Genomic DNA, 21,030 nt, shown 5'->3' with positions numbered 1-21,030 from the left:
CAACTTTGTACTCTCTCTCTCTTTCTGAAAGTTTTCATTACTTGAGTGGTGAGTAAGCTGCGAAATCATTCATAACTAAGCCAAATAAATTTCAAAGAGGCTGTAAAGTAAGCCTTAAAAAAACCATAGATAACATTTAGATAATGGCAAAATTTTGGATTTGACATTGACGTACTACAATGTCAAAATTAAATTGTCAATGTCAAATGAAAATGATGTGACAAGTGACAAGTGACATGTGAGAGGCTGAGAGTGACAGATTATGGCAATAACGTAATCAAGTTAATTTACAACATTTAACTTTTATTATCAATGAAATCATGAAAAGTATTATAATTATTCAATAGTTATTATACTTGTAATCATAAAAATGTGGCATTTACTAAACGCTAACACTTGTACTACTATACGACAAAGGTTTGACTTCCTAACCTATTGCGTGATTATTATCGTCATTTATCCTGTTTTAACAGGAAATAATTGTGTTAAAACTATGTTTTTCAGGTTACTACCGATCAAGAGTAATGGTTACTTCGTAAATTTAGTCCAAAATAAGCCGTCTCAAGCTATAAAACGGTATATATCAAATGTTAAAACATCGAGAGGAAACGATGCTTCAAATGGACTACTGTTGCTCTGTAGTCCATGGAAACTGTGTACAGGCATCAGTTTAGGGTTAGCTACACGTTTGCTATATAATAATTATGTATATTGTAAAGCCTTGCCCTCTAGGGTGATACAGCGTAGACCAAATGTAAATGAGGATAGTGCAAAGTTCGATTGGAAGAGGTTTTTGGAGTATCTCCTGCCACACAAATGGCTCTTGGTTGCTGCTGTTGCTGTAAGTTTTATATTAATTTTTATATTTATTCTAAGTGTGTAAGGTCAGACAGAGATCATCCCAGGAAGTACTATCACTTAATACTATTGTCAGAGTCACTTTTGTATAAGAGCCACAGCCAGAAATTATAACACTATTCTTGTATAATAAATACAATTTTTTAAATAAATAATATTTTTAACATAAAAATGGAGCCAACTTCAAAGACATACTTATTTCAGTTATTCTTTTTTTAACAGACTATTACTAAACTGATTTTCATAAAAATTAAATTTGACTTATTTGGAAGTATATATACTCTCTCAAACAAATAAAGAATTTTCAAAATTCGTTAAATGACAAAAATATGGGGTAACAAATATTAACATAACAAAATCATACTAAAAGGGTTCTGCATTTTTTCTATTGAGGTGATAGATTATATTTGATTTCAGTCAGCCCTAGCTGTGGCATTCCTGAATGTCTACATTCCAGCCATGTTGGGCGTGATAGTGAATGTGCTTGCCGGCGTGAGAAACCATCCCCCCGCTGACTTCATTGAAGAAATCAAGATGCCTGCTCTAGAGCTGATCTCATTATACATCGGACAGGTTGGTTTTTTAGTAATTTGCTGAAACAAGTCGGCTACAGACAAAGCAATGCATGGTGAGACATTCATATTTTATAGAATACAAAAGAGTCGGCAAGATCTAAGTGCTTACAATACAACATGTGCTTAGCAATGGTAGGTTGGTATAGGTCTTTAAGTTATTTTGTAAATTATTATTTGTTCACTGTTGTGTTATTTTCCATAATGGTTTGTAAACCTTTTTCAAACAACTATGTAACTAAGTATGGTTAGTTGTTTGGTAGAGTCTATAAAAAGTCAAACTTGATGTTTCAAAATTACTTGTAAACGAAACCTACTTGAAATAAATGAATTTTGGTTTTTTGTATTTCAACAAAGTTGCAGGCCTCTACTATTAAAAGAAAACCTAATAGATGACACAATATCATGCAGCATAATCTCTAATTTTCTCCTTTATCTTAAAGTGATTTTTGTTGTTTTCAGGCAATCTTCACATTCCTGTACATCCATCTGCTGGCTCAAGTAGGTGAGCGGGTTGCAGCTCAAATGAAGCAAGATCTTTTTGTGTCAATACTGAAACAGGACATGGCATTTTTTGACCAGGAAAGAACTGGTGAATTAGTAAATAGGTATATACAATAGGTACTTCTGAATATTATGTTTGTCTGAAAGCCTAGCATGCGACTAACGACATATCTCTTTTAGAGAAATAGACATAATGTCCATTTCTCTTCACGAGACTTGACCAATGGCGGTGCAATTATCCCAGATACATTTCTATTGTCCCAACACAATAAAAGATAGAAGTATTTTTGGTTTCACTGCTATTGGTTGAAATTTGTCTGTTTTTCTTCACGAAACTTGACCAATGGCAAAGCAGTTGCCTCAGTCACATCTCTATTGTCCCAACACAATGAAAGAGATAGCGGTATTTTTGGTTGCGCTGCTATTGGTTGAAATTTGTCTGTTTTTCTTCACGAAACTTGACCAATGGCAGCGCAGTTGCCCCAGTTACATCTCTATTGTCCCAACACAATGAAAGAGATAGCAGTATTTTTGGTTGCACTGCTATTGGTTGAAATTTGTCTGTTTTTCTTCACGAAACTTGACCAATGGCAGAACAGTTGCCCCAGTCATATCTCTATTGTCCCATACTCAGAAATTTGTCACTTTCCTATTAAATAAAACTGGAATAACCCTATTTCTACATCTCTATAACTTATGCATCTAAAGTAGTATTATAAAGAGTAATATTTTATTTATTTGTTACGATTCAACTCAATAACTATTAGACTATTTTAAAATTTCTTTCATCATTAGAAAGCTACATCTATATTTATCCCAGAATACCCACCTCTCACCTCAAGAGAAACCTCGAAGCGTCTGTTAGTCTATACTAATATTATAAAGCTGAAGAGTTTGTTTGTTTGATTGAACGCGCTAATCTCAGGAAATATTGGTACAATTTGAAAAATTCTTCCAGTGTTAGATAGCCCATTTATCGAGGAAGTCTACATTTTATCCCAGTATTCCCACGGGTACGCAAATTATGTGGGAGAAACCACGAAGTATCTGTAAGTATAAAATAATGGCCAAAACAATTTCTGTTTCAGGATTACTGTAGATGTACAAGACTTCAAGAGTTCTTTTAAGCAAACTATATCAGGTGGATTAAGAGCTATAACTCAGGTATTTTCTGTTTTATAAATTTTAATACTTCAATGGAAAATTGCTTTATAATTTAAATTAAAACAACATAAATTACAAAATCCATATTTTATGTCTCTCAATAGGTTCAAACTTTATTTGTATAAAAGATTAAATAAACAATAAAAAAGTTTGGAAATAAAATGCTCTATAGTACTAAGGTTACTAGGTTTTGGATGATATTGTAAAAAAATCCTGTCTGAGTTTGTTTGAAACCCTGCAAGCGTGAGAAAATTAGAAAAAAAAACTTTAATTATAACTTTTCAAAAGGAAAGTCGTCTAAGTGTTCTTGAAATAAATGAATTTTGACTTTAAGTTTATAAATACAAGTAACAACATATGTAAATATTGTCAATTACTGCTTAATTAGTGTGCCAAGTCTATCATCGATATAAATCGTTAGATGGGCGCCTCCATATTAAAGAACGCACAATGTTATGTCATTACTCAAAGACGTGCACGCACATCTTAACTTAGTATGCAACAAGCGCATGCTGTGACTTAAAAAAATATTTTACTGTTTTTTCTTGTTTGATTTTGCCGTCGTGGTCATTTTGGAAGTGTAAAAACACAAGCCGCAACGCGAATAATGGAAAAGTTGTTACTTTTCATTCGTAAGTTTTTGCGAAACCAATGACAATCCGCGACGCTTCGGGGCCCATCTAACGATCTACGATCGATGTTTTATTTTGGTTAATTTTCCAGGTAGTAGGTTCCGCAGTGAGCCTGTTAGTAATATCCCCACATCTGACCGGGCTGACGCTGGTGTGTGTGCCCTCAGTTGTTATAGGAGGCACATTCATCGGATCACTGTTGAGGAAGCTGTCCAGAGAAGCCCAGGCACAGGTAAACAATATAATATTTTCATACCACTCGGTCGTGTCACAATTATAGTTTGGCAACTTCGTTCGTAACACTCCCAATAGGCCGCGCTGGGGGGCGTAGCGATGAATGAAAAACTGACGACTGATGCACGTCACTTGCCCGCGCACACGATTTCACACCCGCGCAGTCTTTCCCATTGTATTGTTCCTGTTGTCAGTTAGCGTTGTATTGCTGGCTTTGGGATATGTGTAAACGCGAAAATTCTCAGATGTGTAGGTTTCCTCACGATTTTTATTCTTTACCGTTTGAGACAGGTGACATTTAATTTCTTAAAATGCACATAACTGAAAAGTTGGAGGTGCATGCCCCGGACCGGATTTGAACCTACGCCCTCAGAATTGAAGGCAGAGGTTTGTGGTTATATCTACTTTGCTATCACGACAAACTCATCATAATATCACCATTCTAACCCAGATAGAAAAGTCAACGCTAGTAGCTGAAGAAGCGATAGCGAACGTTCGAACAGTTCGCGCGTTCGCCGGGGAAGAGAATGAAGCGAGACTGTTTGCTGAGGAATGCAAAACTGCAGCCGATCTGAGTATGGAGTTGGGTTTGGGTGTTGGGCTGTTCCAAGCTGGGACCAATTTGTTTTTGAATGGGTAAGTTGTAAATTTTTACAAGCACTTTTGAAACGTCAGTTGACTATTTGTAAGATTCTACCATCGATCGGTTCGGAAGGCAGGTTCTGCTGAAGAACCGGCAAGAAACTCAACATTAGCTCTTTTAAAAAAAAATCTTAAGTAACCCCCTTCAAATTGATCACCAGTTAGAACATAATATGATAACTTGGTATGATGTTATTTTTCGCTTTTTCGTTCAGTCATATGTTAGTATGTTGTATCTTTTTGAAGTCGGTTGAATTTTTTTTATTAAATTATTTTATTTAACACATTACTTAAAGTTGTGCATTGGCAGGTCCATCACAATTGTTCAGTAGGTCTAGCATGCGACTAACGACATTATTATCTCGTGATGGGAAATAGACAAAATGTCAACTAATGGCGGCGGAGTGGTTTCAGTTACCAGCACATCTATAGAGATATTTTCGGTTCGGATATTGTTTGACATTTGTCTATTTCTCTGTACGAGATATGTCTGTAATAGATAGAGTAAACAGAGCAATATTTGGCGGCAGAAATAAGTATGGCGCTAATACCTACTCCGGATGAAATAACATATGGTGACGTAATTTCGTTAAAAGATCCCTGTTAGAATCATCTAACAGGGTTGGCTCAGCAGGGTTGATAATCAATCATCCTCCAAAAATTTTTCCTGATTTATTTGAGGCAGTCCACCAAGTCGACCAACAAATGGCGAGGGTTGACTAACGTAATGTATGTATAATAATATGAATACAATTTGAAGAATTTCGTAAATCTGTTTCAGTATGGTGTTAGCGACAATGTTTCTGGGCGGACACCTGATGACCACGGGTCAAATGACCGCGGGTGACGTCATGGCGTTTCTCGTCAACGCGCAAACGGTCCAGCGTTCTGTAGCTCAACTATCGCTGCTCTTTGGATCAGTGGTCAAAGGACTTAGTGCGGGCGGGAGAGTGTTTGAGGTAAGAGAGCTATTTATTTGACTTTGCAATTGCACGTTGTAGAGTCAACATTTCCTGAGGATGCTCCGGTTTCGGGGTGAAACGTACGTAGAGAGTATTTTGCCGGACCTGGGTGACGTTGTCGCATGGGTTCGTCGACTTTTCGCGGATGATAGCAAAATAAATAAATCATTATATAAGCTATTTATTTATCAGTATCTTAATAGACGCTGTATAGAAGGGTCAGATGACTACCCCTCGTAAAGTCATGGCATTCCTCGTAAACGCGCAAACGGTACAACTCTCTGTAGTGCAACTATCGATGCTGTTCGGATCTGTGGTCAAAGGACTTAGTGCGGGAAGAGGAGGGTTTGAGGTAGGTGTGGGTATAGTGTTACAACAAACGCTGTGTCTTTGGGTCAGATGACCGCAGGTAATGTCATGTGAAAAGGATGTTAATACCAATCTTATGTCTCTGGCGGCAATAAATGCTGGTGCAACCATACCCGAATTGTCTAGATTTTGTAAACAGGATTATACAAAAAAATTGTGCAAAATAAATTAGTCCTTCTCCATTACAGGTTCGTAAACACTCCTTAGGTCAACACTATGTATGGAACCGTTCGAAATTGTATTTAGTTTCGTTATAATTCTTTTTTTGTTTGTTTGTTTGACAGTACATCAACAAAGAACCTAAGATGGACACGTCGGGTACTAAAGTGATTAAATACCACGCATTCCACGGAGACATAGAGTTCAAGGACATCACTTTCGCTTACCCTACGCGACCAGAAGCGGTAAGTGCATCGGTGCTATTTAATTTCTATGTGCTCGGCCTTTGCCATGTCAGCTTAGCGACTCATCAAGCTACGACTATGGTAATTTTGGTTCGTCTGCCTATCTATCTACACGATCAAGTCATTCATATCATTGACTAAACGCAAGCTCTCCTTTTAATTGAAACGATTACATTTCAACTTTCGGACTCATAGATATTATGATCTAACAAATGAACTAACTAAAAATGGCTATGTAGTTAGTCTGTACGCCGTAGAAGTAGGTGCGAGAGGATTACCAGCAAAATCTCTTTAGAAGTGCAGATAGTTATATATTAGAACGAGTAATCAAAGCTGCTCTAATAGCATCTTATCAAATTTGGCTAGGCAGGGAGAACAACACGAGCAGAGAACGGGGAGTGTTGATCGATCATCAAAGAATTCCTTAACCCTACATCCTTTAGTCACAAGTTCAGGATTCTGCTCGGAGTTTTTCTCTCTACCACGCGATGGACCCGGCACCTGCACGGTGAATCCATGGAATGCTAAGATATTCGTCTCGTCTCTGGTCTTTAACATTTCGTATTTCCCGGTCTCGGGCTGCTTTATTAGTATATCCTTCACTTGCCGAATGACCTTCCCGAATTTTGAAATTATGAACTGGAACTTTGGTTCGTCTGCTATTTTTTGGGTTTAGAACAGCCTCTGCCTGAATGAACCAGTGGCGTGGCAGGTCGGTCCAGAATTCTTGGATTCTGGCAGCTACCGATACACCGGACACTTCGGGTTGCTACATTGACGGTTGCTTCATTTTCGAGTCGCCCGCTAACACTAATCAGTAGAAACGCTGGGTTAGTGCTTGGTTTCACTTCTTATATAAAGTTATATCGGGAGGCTGCCGATATACAATCTATATTTGTTCTTCAAAAAAAGAGCAATTCGAGCAATATATCAATTAAAATCACGCGAGTCCCTTCGTCAAAAGTTTAAAGAAATAGGTATACTAACAGTAGCCTGTCAATATATATATATATATATATATAACAGTATAGTCTATGTAAGACAAAATATTAATTTGTACAAACGAAAAGGAGACTTAAACCCACGTCTTACTAGACACGGGCATAAGTTAGTTATTTCTGCATATTGTCTCCAAAGAGTAAAAAAATCTTTTGTAGGTTTGGGTGTACTCTTCTATAATAAGATCCCCAAGACTGTGATGGACCTGCCTATGCATAGCTTTAAGCAATGTGTTAAAAACATTTACTTAGTCGAGGGTACTACAACATTGATGAGTTCCTTAATGATAAAGATGCTTGGAGGCCGTTGGATCAGCTTCCACCTTCACACAGGAAGTAAAACTATAAGAAATGTAAATTATTAGTAATTGTTATCAATTGTAAATTATAATACTGTATGACTTTTTCAAAAGAGCAACTGTTGAGTTTCTTGCCGGTATCTTCTCAGCAGAACCTGCCTTCCGAACCGGTGGTAGAATTTTTACAAATAGTCAACTGACGTGTCAAAAGTGCTTGTAAACTGGGCCTACTTGAAATAAGTGATTTTTGATTTTTGATTTTGATTTTGGAGGTACATGTTCCCTAGAGGTTTTCTTGTATGCACTGATTTAATCTCACACAGTAAAATGATACCAGAACAACAGAGTTGACCTTAATAAACCCCGGCAACGGCCAACTATGTCGTCGGGTAAAACATGCATCGCTTACACAAAAACGCTGCGAATGCACTGTCATTGTGTGGCAGAGCCACCACAAACTTAACCCGTCATGCTACTCCGATATAGGTTGGCAGGCTTAGCGATAATGTAACAATTCATAACGATCAAAATTAGATGTTAAATTAATTAACCTTAAGCTGTTTCCCTAACTCTGGAGAATTCCTCTGAAACTCGTATTAAACTTACGGTTGATTATGAAACACGGCTAAAACTCACGTGATATTACGTCGGAGTATGCCCGACGTAATATCACGTGAGTTTTAGCCGTGTTTCATAATCAATTAATATGAATAACACTCACGATAGTTTAAATTCTAAAAAAACTTACGGTTATTGTTATTCCAGATAGTTCTAAAGAATTTCAACTTGAAGATCCCAGCCGGCAAAACAGTCGCCATTGTTGGAACCTCGGGCAATGGGAAGTCGACTATCGCTGCTTTGTTAGAAAGGTAATTATAATACCTGTACCAGATATTGAAAAGTGTAGTTATTTTTTTTTTAAGTTACTCCTTAAGAATCGATTTTTCATAAATAGCCCCCGGTATGAAAAAGCCGTGATAGCCCAGTGGATATGACCCCTGCTTCCGTTTCCGGAAGGTGCGGGTTCGAACCGGTCCTGGGGGTCTTAAAATGCACCTCCAACTTTTCAGTTGTGTGCATTTTAAGAAATTAGATATCACGTATCTCAAACGGTGAAGAAAAACATCGTGAGGAAACCTGCATACCAGAGAATTTTCTTAATTCTCAATCCGCATTGGGCCAGCGTGGTGGACTATTGGCCCTAACCCTTCTCATTCTGAGAGGAGACTCGAGTTCAGCAGTGAGTCGAATATGGGTTGATAACGACGTCGACGACGATGAAAAAAATATGGGCAGTAAAATTTGATGAACAAATGACAACGTTACTTTACGTTTGTGCGCAACCTATTCTGCGCACCTTTCACCGTATGTTGCGGACCCACATACACCTATTTAGACAGCCATAAAAAAATCCCTTCGTCCCCCGTCGGCCGCATACCACGGGAGTCCACGAATGTATTCACACGGTTTTGTTGCGTCGTTGTGGACCAATAGTTACTGTTGTCATTATATTCGCAGGTTCTATGACGTCGACAAGGGGTCAGTGACCATAGACGAGGTGGACGTGCGAGACTTCGATTGTCGCTGGCTCCGAGGCAGGGCGCTGGGCCTCATCAGCCAGGAGCCGGTGCTGTTCGCGACCACGGTCAGGGAGAACATCCGGTACGGCCGGCCGGACGCGAGCGACGCGGAGGTTTGTGTCGCCAATTGGCTACTGGAAAAATGTTTTTTTTTTTTTTAAATTGACATTGGCTTGATACACTGGTTAACATGTGCCATTTAGGTCAAAAAAGTTCTCCGTCTCCTATGGAAATGGTTGAGGTGTAATTCGATTCGGAATTGAATGTAGATAGTTTTTGGAAAAATTGGAGGCCTACTCACAATAATTGCAAAAAATATATACAATTAAACTCAACCCATATCATTGCTGAGCTCAAATTATTAACAATTAAATTTAACCCATATCACTGCTGAGCTCAAGTCTCCTCTCAGAATGAGAGGGGTTAAGCCGATAGTTCACCACTCTGACCCAATGCGAATTGTCAGAATTCACACACGCAGATAATTGAGAAAATTCTCTGGTATGCAGGTTTCCTCACGATGCCTTCACCTTTAATTTTTTTAAATGCACACACTTGAAAAGTTAAAGGTGTATGCCCCGGACCGCATTCGAACCCACACCCTCCAGAATCGGAGGCAGAGGTCTTATCCACTAGACTATCATGGCTCTTAAAGGTTATATATTACCCCCGATTTCCTACGGGAATAGGAACCACGTGGCGTCAGCTAGTATTTGATAAACATAATGATAACGAAACCTCAATAGTTCAGTCAGGAGTCATCATTGAGACAAACAGTCGTGATTCGATCCCCGCCCGCTGTTACACAGACGCCTAACAAAGCCTAGAGAAAATTGGTTATATCTATTTAAAATCATTAATTCTAATGCAGGTATACGAAGCAGCGAAGACAGCAAACGCGGATGGGTTTATCCGTGGCTTCCCCGACGGCTACAACACGATGGTGGGCGAGCGGGGCATGTCGCTGAGCGGCGGGCAGAAACAGCGCATTGCCATCGCGAGGGCCGTGCTGAAAAATCCACCCATTATGATACTCGATGAAGCTACAAGGTAATTGACTTATAATAAGGCAATTATAATATTATATATACTGATTGAACTTATAAAAAGGTAAGAAATAGTAGTCTGAGACGGATGTGAGAGACGACGGGTCTTCTCGGGCCCGGGCGTGTCGCGGGGGATCTTTCTCCCCCGGTGTTTTCTTTCAACCCCTCCCGGGGTTGAGGCCAATTGGCCTAAAGGTTTGGTACTTCTTCAGCTCCAGTGGCCCCGCGCGAACTGCGATTTCTCGCTATCCTGCGTCGGGGCAGCAGCGGGTTCAGTTGGCAGTCATCCCTGCTTGGATGGCCGCTACTGGTCCTTGGCCTTGTAGGTAGATTGAAAGCCATCAGCGCTTCCACGATCACCCGGACGACGGCAGTCAAGTCCATGGTTGCCGCGGCTTCCTCCTGTTGTTGGTGGGGCCTGAGATGTGGCTCCGTTCCTTCATCCGTCGGATGTGACGTCACTCAATCGCGTGTTGGCTCGTGCCGACGCTAGGTGGCGCGACTTGTTTTCGTAGAGTTGGGATTTAGAGAGGGGTAGCGATCGGTTGCGGCAACGACTTGCGATATAAGGCGCTCGTTGTTGTGTAATTCTTTATGGGTTACTTAGGATTGGGATAGGCGGGGATAGGCGGGGAGAGTGACGTGAGTGATTTCATTCATGTAGGCCTAGTCAATTTCTGGTCAAAAAAAGCATGTATATTTTAGTTAGTAGGGTGATAACCGTTACCACCCTACTGGCTAAAGACATACCGCCAAGCGATTTAACATTTCGATGTGACGCTGCTAGAAACCATCAGAAAAGTGGAACAAAGTCAAGTCAAGTCAAGGCTAACTTAATTTTAGAATTTTGAAGAGTTTTTTTTTATTCCAGTGCTTTAGATTCAGCCAGCGAGCAAGTGGTGCAGACAGCGTTAGAGACAGCGTCCAAGGGCCGCACCGTGGTCGTCATAGCGCACCGACTGTCCACTGTCATGAATGCTGACCTCATCGTGGTGTTGAGCAAGGGGAACATTGTTGAGGTACTTTAGATTCAGCCAGCGAGCAAGTGGTGCAGACAGCGTTAGAGACAGCGTCCAAGGGCCGCACCGTGCTCGTCATAGCGCACCGACTGTCCACTGTCATGAATGCTGACCTCATCGTGGTGTTGAGCAAGGGGAACATTGTTGAGGTACTTTAGATTCAGCCAGCGAGCAAGTGGTGCAGACAGCGTTAGAGACAGCGTCCAAGGGCCGCACCGTGCTCGTCATAGCGCACCGACTGTCCACTGTCATGAATGCTGACCTCATCGTGGTGTTGAGCAAGGGGAACATTGTTGAGGTACTTTAGATTCAGCCAGCGAGCAAGTGGTGCAGACAGCGTCCAAGGGCCGTACCGTGCTCGTCATAGCGCACCGACTGTCCACTGTCATGAATGCTGACCTCATCGTGGTGTTGAGCAAGGGGAACATTGTTGAGGTACTTTAGATTCAGCCAGCGAGCAAGTGGTGCAGACAGCGTTAGAGACAGCGTCCAAGGGCCGCACCGTGCTCGTCATAGCGCACCGACTGTCCACTGTCATGAATGCTGACCTCATCGTGGTGTTGAGCAAGGGGAACATTGTTGAGGTACTTTAGATTCAGCCAGCGAGCAAGTGGTGCAGACAGCGTTAGAGACAGCGTCCAAGGGCCGCACCGTGCTCGTCATAGCGCACCGACTGTCCACTGTCATGAATGCTGACCTCATCGTGGTGTTGAGCAAGGGGAACATTGTTGAGGTACTTTAGATTCAGCCAGCGAGCAAGTGGTGCAGACAGCGTTAGAGACAGCGTCCAAGGGCCGCACCGTGCTCGTCATAGCGCACCGACTGTCCACTGTCATGAATGCTGACCTCATCGTGGTGTTGAACAAGGGGAACATTGTTGAGGTACTTTAGATTCAGCCAGCGAGCAAGTGGTGCAGACAGCGTTAGAAACAGACGTGGAACTGTGGAATTTGTAGAAGACTTGACTTTTTTTTTTTATTTTATGAGGCATTAGTTATATGAATCGTGCACATTAAGATTTTCCAACTTTTTTTTGTATTATCTAAATGATTCCTATTGCCGTTCCCTTTCATGTGCTACCCAACGTAATTAAAAAGGTCCCCCTGTTCTGGATCTCTACGCTCCTAATACACTTTTCCTAAAAAATTGGAGGGAACAAGAATGTTAATCAATTTTAATAAATATGACAATTATTATTATTGTTTTTAAAATAAAGAAAAGAAAGAAGAAAGAAAATAAATTTATTCATTTTTTAGTGTCACAAATAGTACATCCTAACTTAGATATTATATGACTGTCTGTGACACCAAACAGAAAGGGTTTACAGCTCAGCATTAGCCGTTCATAGCAAAAAAGCAATGCCCAGCGCTGATTTTCAGCTGAGACCCGGGTGACGTCACAGTCAGTTATAATTACAAACTAATCAAGATATTCATTGTTATAACGTACCTACTGTTATGGTATATAAATGCCCATATATCGAATATAAAAATTTTTAGAAAATAGCGATGACATTCCTCAAAATAAATAAAAACTTTTTTTTTTTTGTACAGATGGGAACACACAATCAACTGAAAAAACTGAAGGGTCATTACTGGAACCTCATAAAACAACAGGACCAAGAAACAGAAAGCAAGTCGTTATGAAGATAGTTGTACCAAAGTGATTAGTCAATTTGCCTTAGTGCACTAATTAATTTTATTATTTATTTATGGACAGCATCAATCGAGTCATAATAGATAGGTCAATTATAATATTTTTTATATCAATTATTATTTATTTGGTGGTTCACAGGAGAGGGTTCTGGGTTCGATTCCCAACTCATTTTAGTTTTTTATAATTGCTCAATTGGCTCAGGTTTGGTCTGGTGGTGTTATAATTCAAAAAACATTTATTTAATTACTAGCGTACACCCGCGACTTCGTCCGCGTGGAATTCAGTTTTTCATCGGCATATTTGTCATATTTTAAATCCCTTACTATACGGGAATATGGCGATAAAACATAGCCTATGTTAGTCCCTGATAATGTTCTTTCTATTGAAGAAAGAATTTTTCAGATTGGGCCAGTAGTTTTGAGTTTATTCGTTACATACAATAAAACGAATTTTCCTCTTTATGTTAGTATAGATATTATGGCAAATATTAAAAGCCTAAAAAAATAAAAGTATAAAAAATACAGCCTTTTTATAATTTCCATATCGTTTGTCTCGATTGATCTTGAATTTGGGTATATATACTGTAGATATAATTTTATAAATTTAAGTTTAAAATGGAAAATTTCGAATGAAGTAAACAATGACAATATATATGGGCTATATGGTATATGTATTAACTATATTTTTAGGCACTTATCAAGAGGTCGTTATATATAGCCAAATCGGCTTATACTAGATTTAACCAATAGTAAATCGCTACGCCTACTCGAAGTTCTAACCGTCTAATACTAGAAGTAGCCACATTATAATTACATAAAATAATTAATTGATTATGACACACGGCTAAAATTCTCGTGATACAAGGGGGCCCTTAGTCATGAGCTGAGCTTGAGTGCACCACTCAACCCCTCTCCTAGCGCGCGATGCGAGCAGCTGCGCGCCGCCGCTTCGCAATTTGGATCGTGCCGCGTTGCAAGAACCAGCTTATGACTAAGGGCCCCGTATGGGTTCGAAACTAGTCGGGCATAGTTCGACCTTATTTATATCACGTGAGTTTTAGTCGTGTTACATAATCAATTAATATGAATAAGACGATAGTTTAAATTCTAAAACACAAAATAATTAAGTTCCTAGGCAATCGATCCAGTGTAATAAATACATAAATTAACGTGCAAACTGATTTTTGCATGTAGCCTTATAGGTATATAGTGTATATAGCAAAGATTTTCTACTATTAGACATGGTACGTGCCTACAAAATCGCCGCAAAAATTAACCCGAATTTAGTTATTCTACTGAGCGCTCACACATGCACAATTTTGTGTTTACTTACATTATATATTTAGCCATAGTTGGGCACCGTTAATCAAATAGTTAACTTCGTTAATCGTTAATCCGCTACAAAAAAAGTTAGCTTCGTTAAACGTTAAACCGTTACATTCCGGAAGAATTAACGCAAGTTAACGTTAATCGTTAATCCGTTAACATGACTGTGTAATTTTACATTTTTATATCATTGTATGAGATCACCATTGGATAAATAAGGATGAGCACCGGGGAAAAGTGCCATAATTTGTTTTTTGTTGATTTTATCTATACATATTTAACATAAATATAGTAATTAGTTGATTTCTTTGAAAAAAAATCATTCATCATTTCTTTCTTGTCTGTACTTGTTTTTCGCGTCGCGCCGTAAATAGTAGGCATTGGATTAACGATTAACGGACTTATGCATATTAACGGAAGTTAACGTGTCCGTTAACATTTTTAAAAGTTAACTTAAAAGTTAATCCGTTAATCAAAATATTAACTTCGTTAATTAGCGATTAACGGATTAACGAGTTAATGCCCAGCTATGTATTTAGCAGTAGCGAAAACTGAAATTATCTCGTAGGTAACACGTTTATGTGGTTTTTTAGTCTGAATGTGTTAATATAGCCTCAATAGCTCAACGGTAAGAGCGGTCGGACTCATCACTGAGGGGTGGTGGTTCGATCCTCACCCCGTTGGTCTATTGTCATACCCACTCCTAGCACAGTCTTTCCCGACTAGTTGGAGGGGAATGGGTATTTTGGTCATATTTAAAAAGATATGGCAAATATTCTTAATAAAAAAAAAACTGAGTACTCGTACGTTAAATTATTTACGTACGTAAAACTCGTGGATATTTAAAAGGTAACCCCATAGGAATCGGGTTCTAAGGAATCATCCTCTGATATTTAGTTTTTACACTTCCTGAACACACAACTCGACATGTAGACAGTATTTAGATATTATCTGTTTAAATAACATTGCAACTAAATGAAATTAAGTCAATTAGCCACTTTTGTTTGCCTCAGTTTCGACGCGCTAGGGACATATCTAATAGTATAAAATCTTTGTCATATAGGTTGTATAGGGTAGAATAAATTCACGGGTTCCATTCCCAGGCATGGTTGTCAATATTTATTGAATCGACAAATTGTGATTGTGTTGAAATAATTTATGATTAATTGTTAAATCGGTGATACAAAGTGTTATAGCGATTGGTGGGAGAAATAAACTGTTTGTTATAAATATAGTCTTTTATTTAAACTTGCTTTTAAATTGATAAAGTGTATAGCCTAGCTAGAGTTGCAAAAAAACCTAGATTGGTAGGGGTGCCACAAGCATATTTTTTAGCCGTAGACAAAATAAAATAGACGCATTGATATCATCTGTCGCATTTTTGATTTTTTTTATTATTATTTACAAGTTACTTTAGTTTATGAATTGTTAGGAGTATGTTGAAAATGGTCCCTTTTTGGGTTCTACACGACATCGTACCCGAACGCTAAATCGCTTGGTGGTCCGTCTTTGTCGGTAGGGTGGTAACTCGAAGCCTCCCACCAGCCAGACCTGGACCAATCATCAGCCTTATTTCAAAAAAGTGAGCTACCTATACATGAAGTGTGTAAACAAATTAAAAGAGGATTTGATATTCGGTATCATATCGCTTGGCCGTTTTTGTAGACAGAGACATTATCTTAAGAGTTCTGTCTGATAATTTACAAAAGGATTTAGGTAGTAATAGAAAGTAAGGAAAGTCTGGATTTTCTTTAGCCACTACTTGTAACCTTCGTAACTCGCTAATACATTTTTTTAGTCTCTCATTAATCCTGAAATCTGTCGTGAGGTATTCAGCGGGATTTTAGGTATTTGTATTAAGGCGTGTTTGGTGCGAAATCCAGTGATTTGCCCAAATATAATAATGTAGTGCAGGGTAGGCGAACCTTTATGCATCAACGTGCCATTTTTTCTAAAAAATGTTTAATGGGGTCATTGGCGTGCCATCAAATAATTTTGACTTTCTGATTATTTGGAGAATAACAATAATAAATACTATCAAAACTCTTTATGAAATAAAGTAAACAAAAGAGGTACATTTTGGAATGTTTTTATTACACGCATAAATTAAATTATTGTAAAATTAGTGTGACTTCTGTTGCTGCAGGTTAGATGACAAATAATTTATGTCAAATACCTACTTTACACATGTTTTATGATCGGCGACGTGCCCAAAATATTGTGTCGCGTGCCATCAATGGCACGCGTGCCATTGGTTCGCCTACCCTGATGTAGTGTCTATTTTATGACATCTTGTGGTGCTCGTCTCTTGAGCCTTATGAAAGTTGTACCAGGTCTCTTCATCATTAGGTTCCTTGCAAGTTGATTTGGATGTTTACGAATATGCTTTTGGTATGTTTTCATTGAGTGAGCAACTTCTGTCTTGATAGTTTTAAGTTTTAGTCGATGATTACCAATGATTACCATTGCTCCTTGGTACATCAAAAATGATCGCTTGCATCGCTAATACATAGAAATAAAACGAAATTTCCGAAGAATTGTTTATTGCATACAGAATCACCAAAAATGTATTTGTACAGAGTAATTTTAAATAACACTGACAATTTATTTACATTAGTTACGTACTATTACGCTATCACCTACGTTAAGTTTTACTGTGTAAATCGTATATTTATTATATTTACAGATAACAAGTTTAGAATTACCTTAGAATCCAAATAGGTATACTTGTAGGATGCTATAGCTATATTCTCTTTATTATACTATAAACAAAATTTTAAGTTTATAAAATTAAGGCTGGTTTACATTGTTCCAGTACCTACAAGGTGTTCCATAATTATTGTTCCAATACAAGGTGTTCCATAATTATTGATAACAGATGAGGCTGTTACTTTTGTATAGATATTTAATATTTTACATAAACTGTGACATTTTCTGTGAACTTATTTTTACTTATTATATTTGTGTATTATATATTTAAGGTATTTATGTGTGTGCTGGATACTATGAAACATCATCAAAGATTGGAATAATGTAAATCGGCTTAAATTTAGATTGTTAAAATAATTCATTGAAAAACTGTTAAATTAAAAAAAAATCCATGCGTCAAGAGAATTAGTAAAATGTATAATCTAATATAAAATATAATAATACCATTATTCTTAGATAGGTACAAGCAAAGTTAAAAACAAAAACTAAAAATGTAGACGTAACATTTGTGATTTTAAATGTTCATCAGTTATAGTTAAAATTAAATTATTGCAATTATTTTAAACATACAATTAAACAATGAGCAGATGAGAGGCAGTGACCGTCTGTCTAGAATCTAGGCTCTAGATTGTCTATGCCACTGGTCATAGATAAATTATAGACATACTAAGGTATCATTTAGGTACTCATTTTTTTAACTAGGCGTCATTTTTGCAATTTTACATTTTTTATACGATTTCTGTTTAAAAAGTTAAATAATAACTCAGAAATTCTCAGTCTAAGCTCAGAACTGCATTTAATTTATAGGTAACTTAGGAACAAAAGAAATAAATAAAAGTTTCGTTTCGTTTTTTTAAAAACTGGTCACAAAAACTAAACAAATAAGATGGAGGATTTTATTGGTAAGTGTTGTTGGTGTTAATTTTCAAAATTCAAATGTCAAGGAGACGCGTGACGTTTGTTGTTTTTAATGGGTTTCGCTGGTTTCAGTACGTTGCTTGTAAAGACTCACTCTGGTTACTCTGTGGCCGTGTATTGTGTGTGGTTCGAACGCGTCAATACGTTTGCGGTCATCAGATCTCAAAGTTCTGATTATAGATATTTACAAAAATGACACGCCTAAGTTAAAAAGTTCAAACAAAGCTATTTACATTATCGCCAACTACAGTTAGGTATAATTAGATTAGGTACTTACATATGTAACTTATTTTAATTTTTAATTCCTTGGAATTTAGCTTACACTCTATGAAAATAATTGTTTTAATACAATTTTAAAATTTTAAGTTCTGAAACTTCGGAAGTTCTAGGTATATTTATTCTGCGATTGTTATATTAAAAATGTATGTATAAATTGATTTATCTATTGGTTTGTCTTACAAATATTATCATTATATTATGTTGACAAACAATTCATATTAATAAGAAAAATCGAAAGAAAATTAATAAAATATGGTATGAAGGAATAGTCTTATTGGTAATTTTAAATTTTCTAATAAATAGGTATATCCAATTTGAAAATTAATACAGCATAAAAATATATTTAATTGACCACAATTTGGGATATTTATTTGTTGGTTATCGGTCTAACTATCCAAATAAAGAAGTTATTATTCAAGGGGCAGATAAATAAAAAATTAAGTAAGTGAGTGCACCCTCTGGTGTTAATAAATCGCCACATGACACTTCTGTCCGGAATTTCATTAAAAAAAAATTATAACCCGTCACATGACAGGATGACCACAATTTGTAGCATTTATTTGTTGTTGTCGAATAATATTAATATTATGTCCACGTACGAGTAATAATTTCTGGTAAAGATTTACCTATCACATGGTGACATTGGTGTTTTTCCCAAAACATTGTTGAATTAAAAAGCAAATAAGGTATAGGTAAATATAAAACTAATTTACTGATAGACAATAACATCATATGGACAACATTGATTAATTACGAAAGTCTGGAAAATTGTATAGTAATTATGCATGCGTGCATAATTAACGAATTTAGACATAGTACTAGACAAAAAGTGAAGAAACTTAGACATTAACGATCTTTGTTACTAAAAAAAAATAAAGTCGAATATAGAACCAACTCCTTTTGGTAGCCGGTTGAGCAAAACCCCGTTATTTTTTCAGTAGAAGGTACAATACAAACTAACAAAAGTTTCAACAAAACTGGTAATTTCTTTTATCCACCTTAGATTACGTAATAATAATTGTCTATTATATAAATTCGAATACTTTAAGTGCCTTTAACTACATAAATATTTTATTAATTACTTAATATAATACACAATAATTGTTTTAACAATTAAGACAATTAGTTTTACTAATTAGAAAAAAAAACTAAATTTTGTACACGTGAATCAAGTTCGATAAGATCACCTTCAAAATTAAAATTCCATAAATTTATATAATGCAAGAATAAAAACCCTACCACAAAATAAAGCGTCATATTAAGGGTTAACAGAGTTCTTTTTAAGGGTTACATACAGGCATTCTGTCATTAAGGTAGGGTACTGTCTGTAACTTTTGCATTTGAATACATTTATTTTCTTTTTTCTTCTTTCTTCTAAGAACAAATCCAAACATAAAGTCATAAATAATTATTTCTTAAGTTATTTAAATTATATTATCTGTGCCACATTTGGCTTGGCTACAGACAAAAATACGGACTGCACAATTTTTTTGAAGGAGCTTTGGGTTAATTTTGAAAATTCAGTACTTTGTAAAATAATTCACATTTAGGGTGAAGTTAAAAATATTCTTAAATTGACTACTAAAATAATATTAACTTAACTATTGATCGGTTTTGAAGGCGTCCGCAAATATCAGAATTTCCCTTATTTTCGTTATTAGATACCCCAAAGCCCCATATTTTCTTTTAATAGGTATACATTTTTTCTTTTAATACCTTTTGTTCATAAGCTTGAGCCTAGTCTCTTCCACTTCACCCATGCCGACCATGACCATGACGAGAAAATGCCACTTGTTAAGTCACTTATTTAATTACTTAGTCATTCTTACTCATTCTAAATACGTTTTCAAATCAATCTGTAGAGCGTGACAACCCCGTCTTTGACGACCGGTCGCTACAACTGTGCTTAGGTACGGGTTAAACCCAATGATTTTATACTATTATTTATGTTACGTGCTTACAATATCACTACAAAAAGTGACCCAAAAAGCTAATCCTCTGAACGCACTAATGCACAATTTTGCATTTACTTACATTATTATGTATACTCGTATTTACGTCTATAAGAAATTAAGACAATTCAGTAATTACCTTTGTCCGCTTCAGTTTCAAAGCGCTAGTGACATATCTAATAGTATAAAATCTTTGGTTGAACTGCCAATATTTTACAAGTATTCGCTATGCGAATTTAAATCACTTGCGTATTTTTGTAAATTCCGTACAATTGTCTGGGCTACATATTCTACTTACATTTAAATATTGGTATCGAGATGTTTAAAAATAAACCGTATTATATAAGTGATAGAACCTCTATTCGTCTAACGTCATCGGAGGCCGAAGTGTATCATCACGGAAGAGAACAGCAGGAGGCAGGTTATGCTTGAGGTGATGCCGTGGATGGCGCTCGTGTTCCGACGGAGTATGGCGGCCATTTTGTTACCTGGAAAGTCAGTCAAATTCATATTATTCACTAAAAGTATGAATATTAAAGGTGTCCCTTAAGTTAGGTAAGTTTTAACTTCCAATGCAAAAAGAGGGTTGCTAAAGGTCCATTTCTGGTCCACTCTTGTACCCCGTATCATTAAACTTTAAAAAATACAAGGATTTTATTAAAATCTAAATAAGTGACTAAATCTAACTAAAAAAAATTTAAACCCAAGTTTTTGAGATAAATAAAGATGACACCCTTAAAGCAACTATGACATGACAATTGACAGCAAACGTTAGTACAGTTCAAGTCAGGGTTTCTCATCTATCATAATATAATATGTATAGATGATACGTACTTCCCTCAGACACGAAGACGTGTATAGGGGCCAGCTCAGTGTTACTCGCTCTGCATGTTTAGTTGCCCGGGTCC

The 21,030-nt window shown here is 37.1% G+C and overlaps 2 protein-coding genes across 4 annotated transcripts in view; one reads left to right on the top strand and one right to left on the bottom strand.

Moving 5' to 3' along the window:
• Positions 1 to 230: 230 nt before the first annotated feature.
• Positions 231 to 15,494, top strand: LOC112056471 (mitochondrial potassium channel ATP-binding subunit). Of its 2 annotated transcripts, none has more exons than XR_008251881.1 (14): positions 231 to 417; positions 505 to 841; positions 1,276 to 1,431; positions 1,893 to 2,038; positions 3,023 to 3,098; positions 3,822 to 3,962; positions 4,416 to 4,600; positions 5,388 to 5,565; positions 6,222 to 6,341; positions 8,404 to 8,507; positions 9,157 to 9,331; positions 10,090 to 10,268; positions 11,136 to 12,016; positions 12,837 to 15,494. XR_008251881.1 is itself a non-coding variant. In XM_052887737.1 (14 exons), the coding sequence occupies exons 1-14, from the start codon at positions 371 to 373 to the stop codon at positions 12,927 to 12,929; spliced, it is 2,085 nt and encodes a 694-aa protein (XP_052743697.1). In that variant the 5' UTR covers positions 231 to 370; the 3' UTR covers positions 12,930 to 15,494. The 2 variants fall into 2 exon arrangements, 1 of the variants encoding a protein (XP_052743697.1); XM_052887737.1 differs by having other exon boundaries at positions 11,136 to 11,283.
• Positions 15,495 to 16,790: 1,296 nt separating this feature from the next.
• LOC112056430 (hemicentin-2-like) overlaps positions 16,791 to 21,030 on the bottom strand; it is a 353,490-nt gene continuing 349,250 nt past the window's right edge. For both annotated transcript variants that reach the window (XM_052887741.1, XM_052887742.1), the window contains exon 8: positions 16,791 to 20,610. In XM_052887741.1, coding sequence (XP_052743701.1) covers positions 20,495 to 20,610 — 116 coding nt within the window. In that variant the 3' untranslated portion in view covers positions 16,791 to 20,494. The remainder of the gene's footprint in view (positions 20,611 to 21,030) is intronic.

The sequence above is a fragment of the Bicyclus anynana genome, chromosome 20 (assembly GCF_947172395.1).
Source record: "Bicyclus anynana chromosome 20, ilBicAnyn1.1, whole genome shotgun sequence".
NCBI lineage: Eukaryota > Metazoa > Arthropoda > Insecta > Lepidoptera > Nymphalidae > Bicyclus > Bicyclus anynana.
This window is presented reverse-complemented; position numbering and strand designations above follow the sequence as displayed.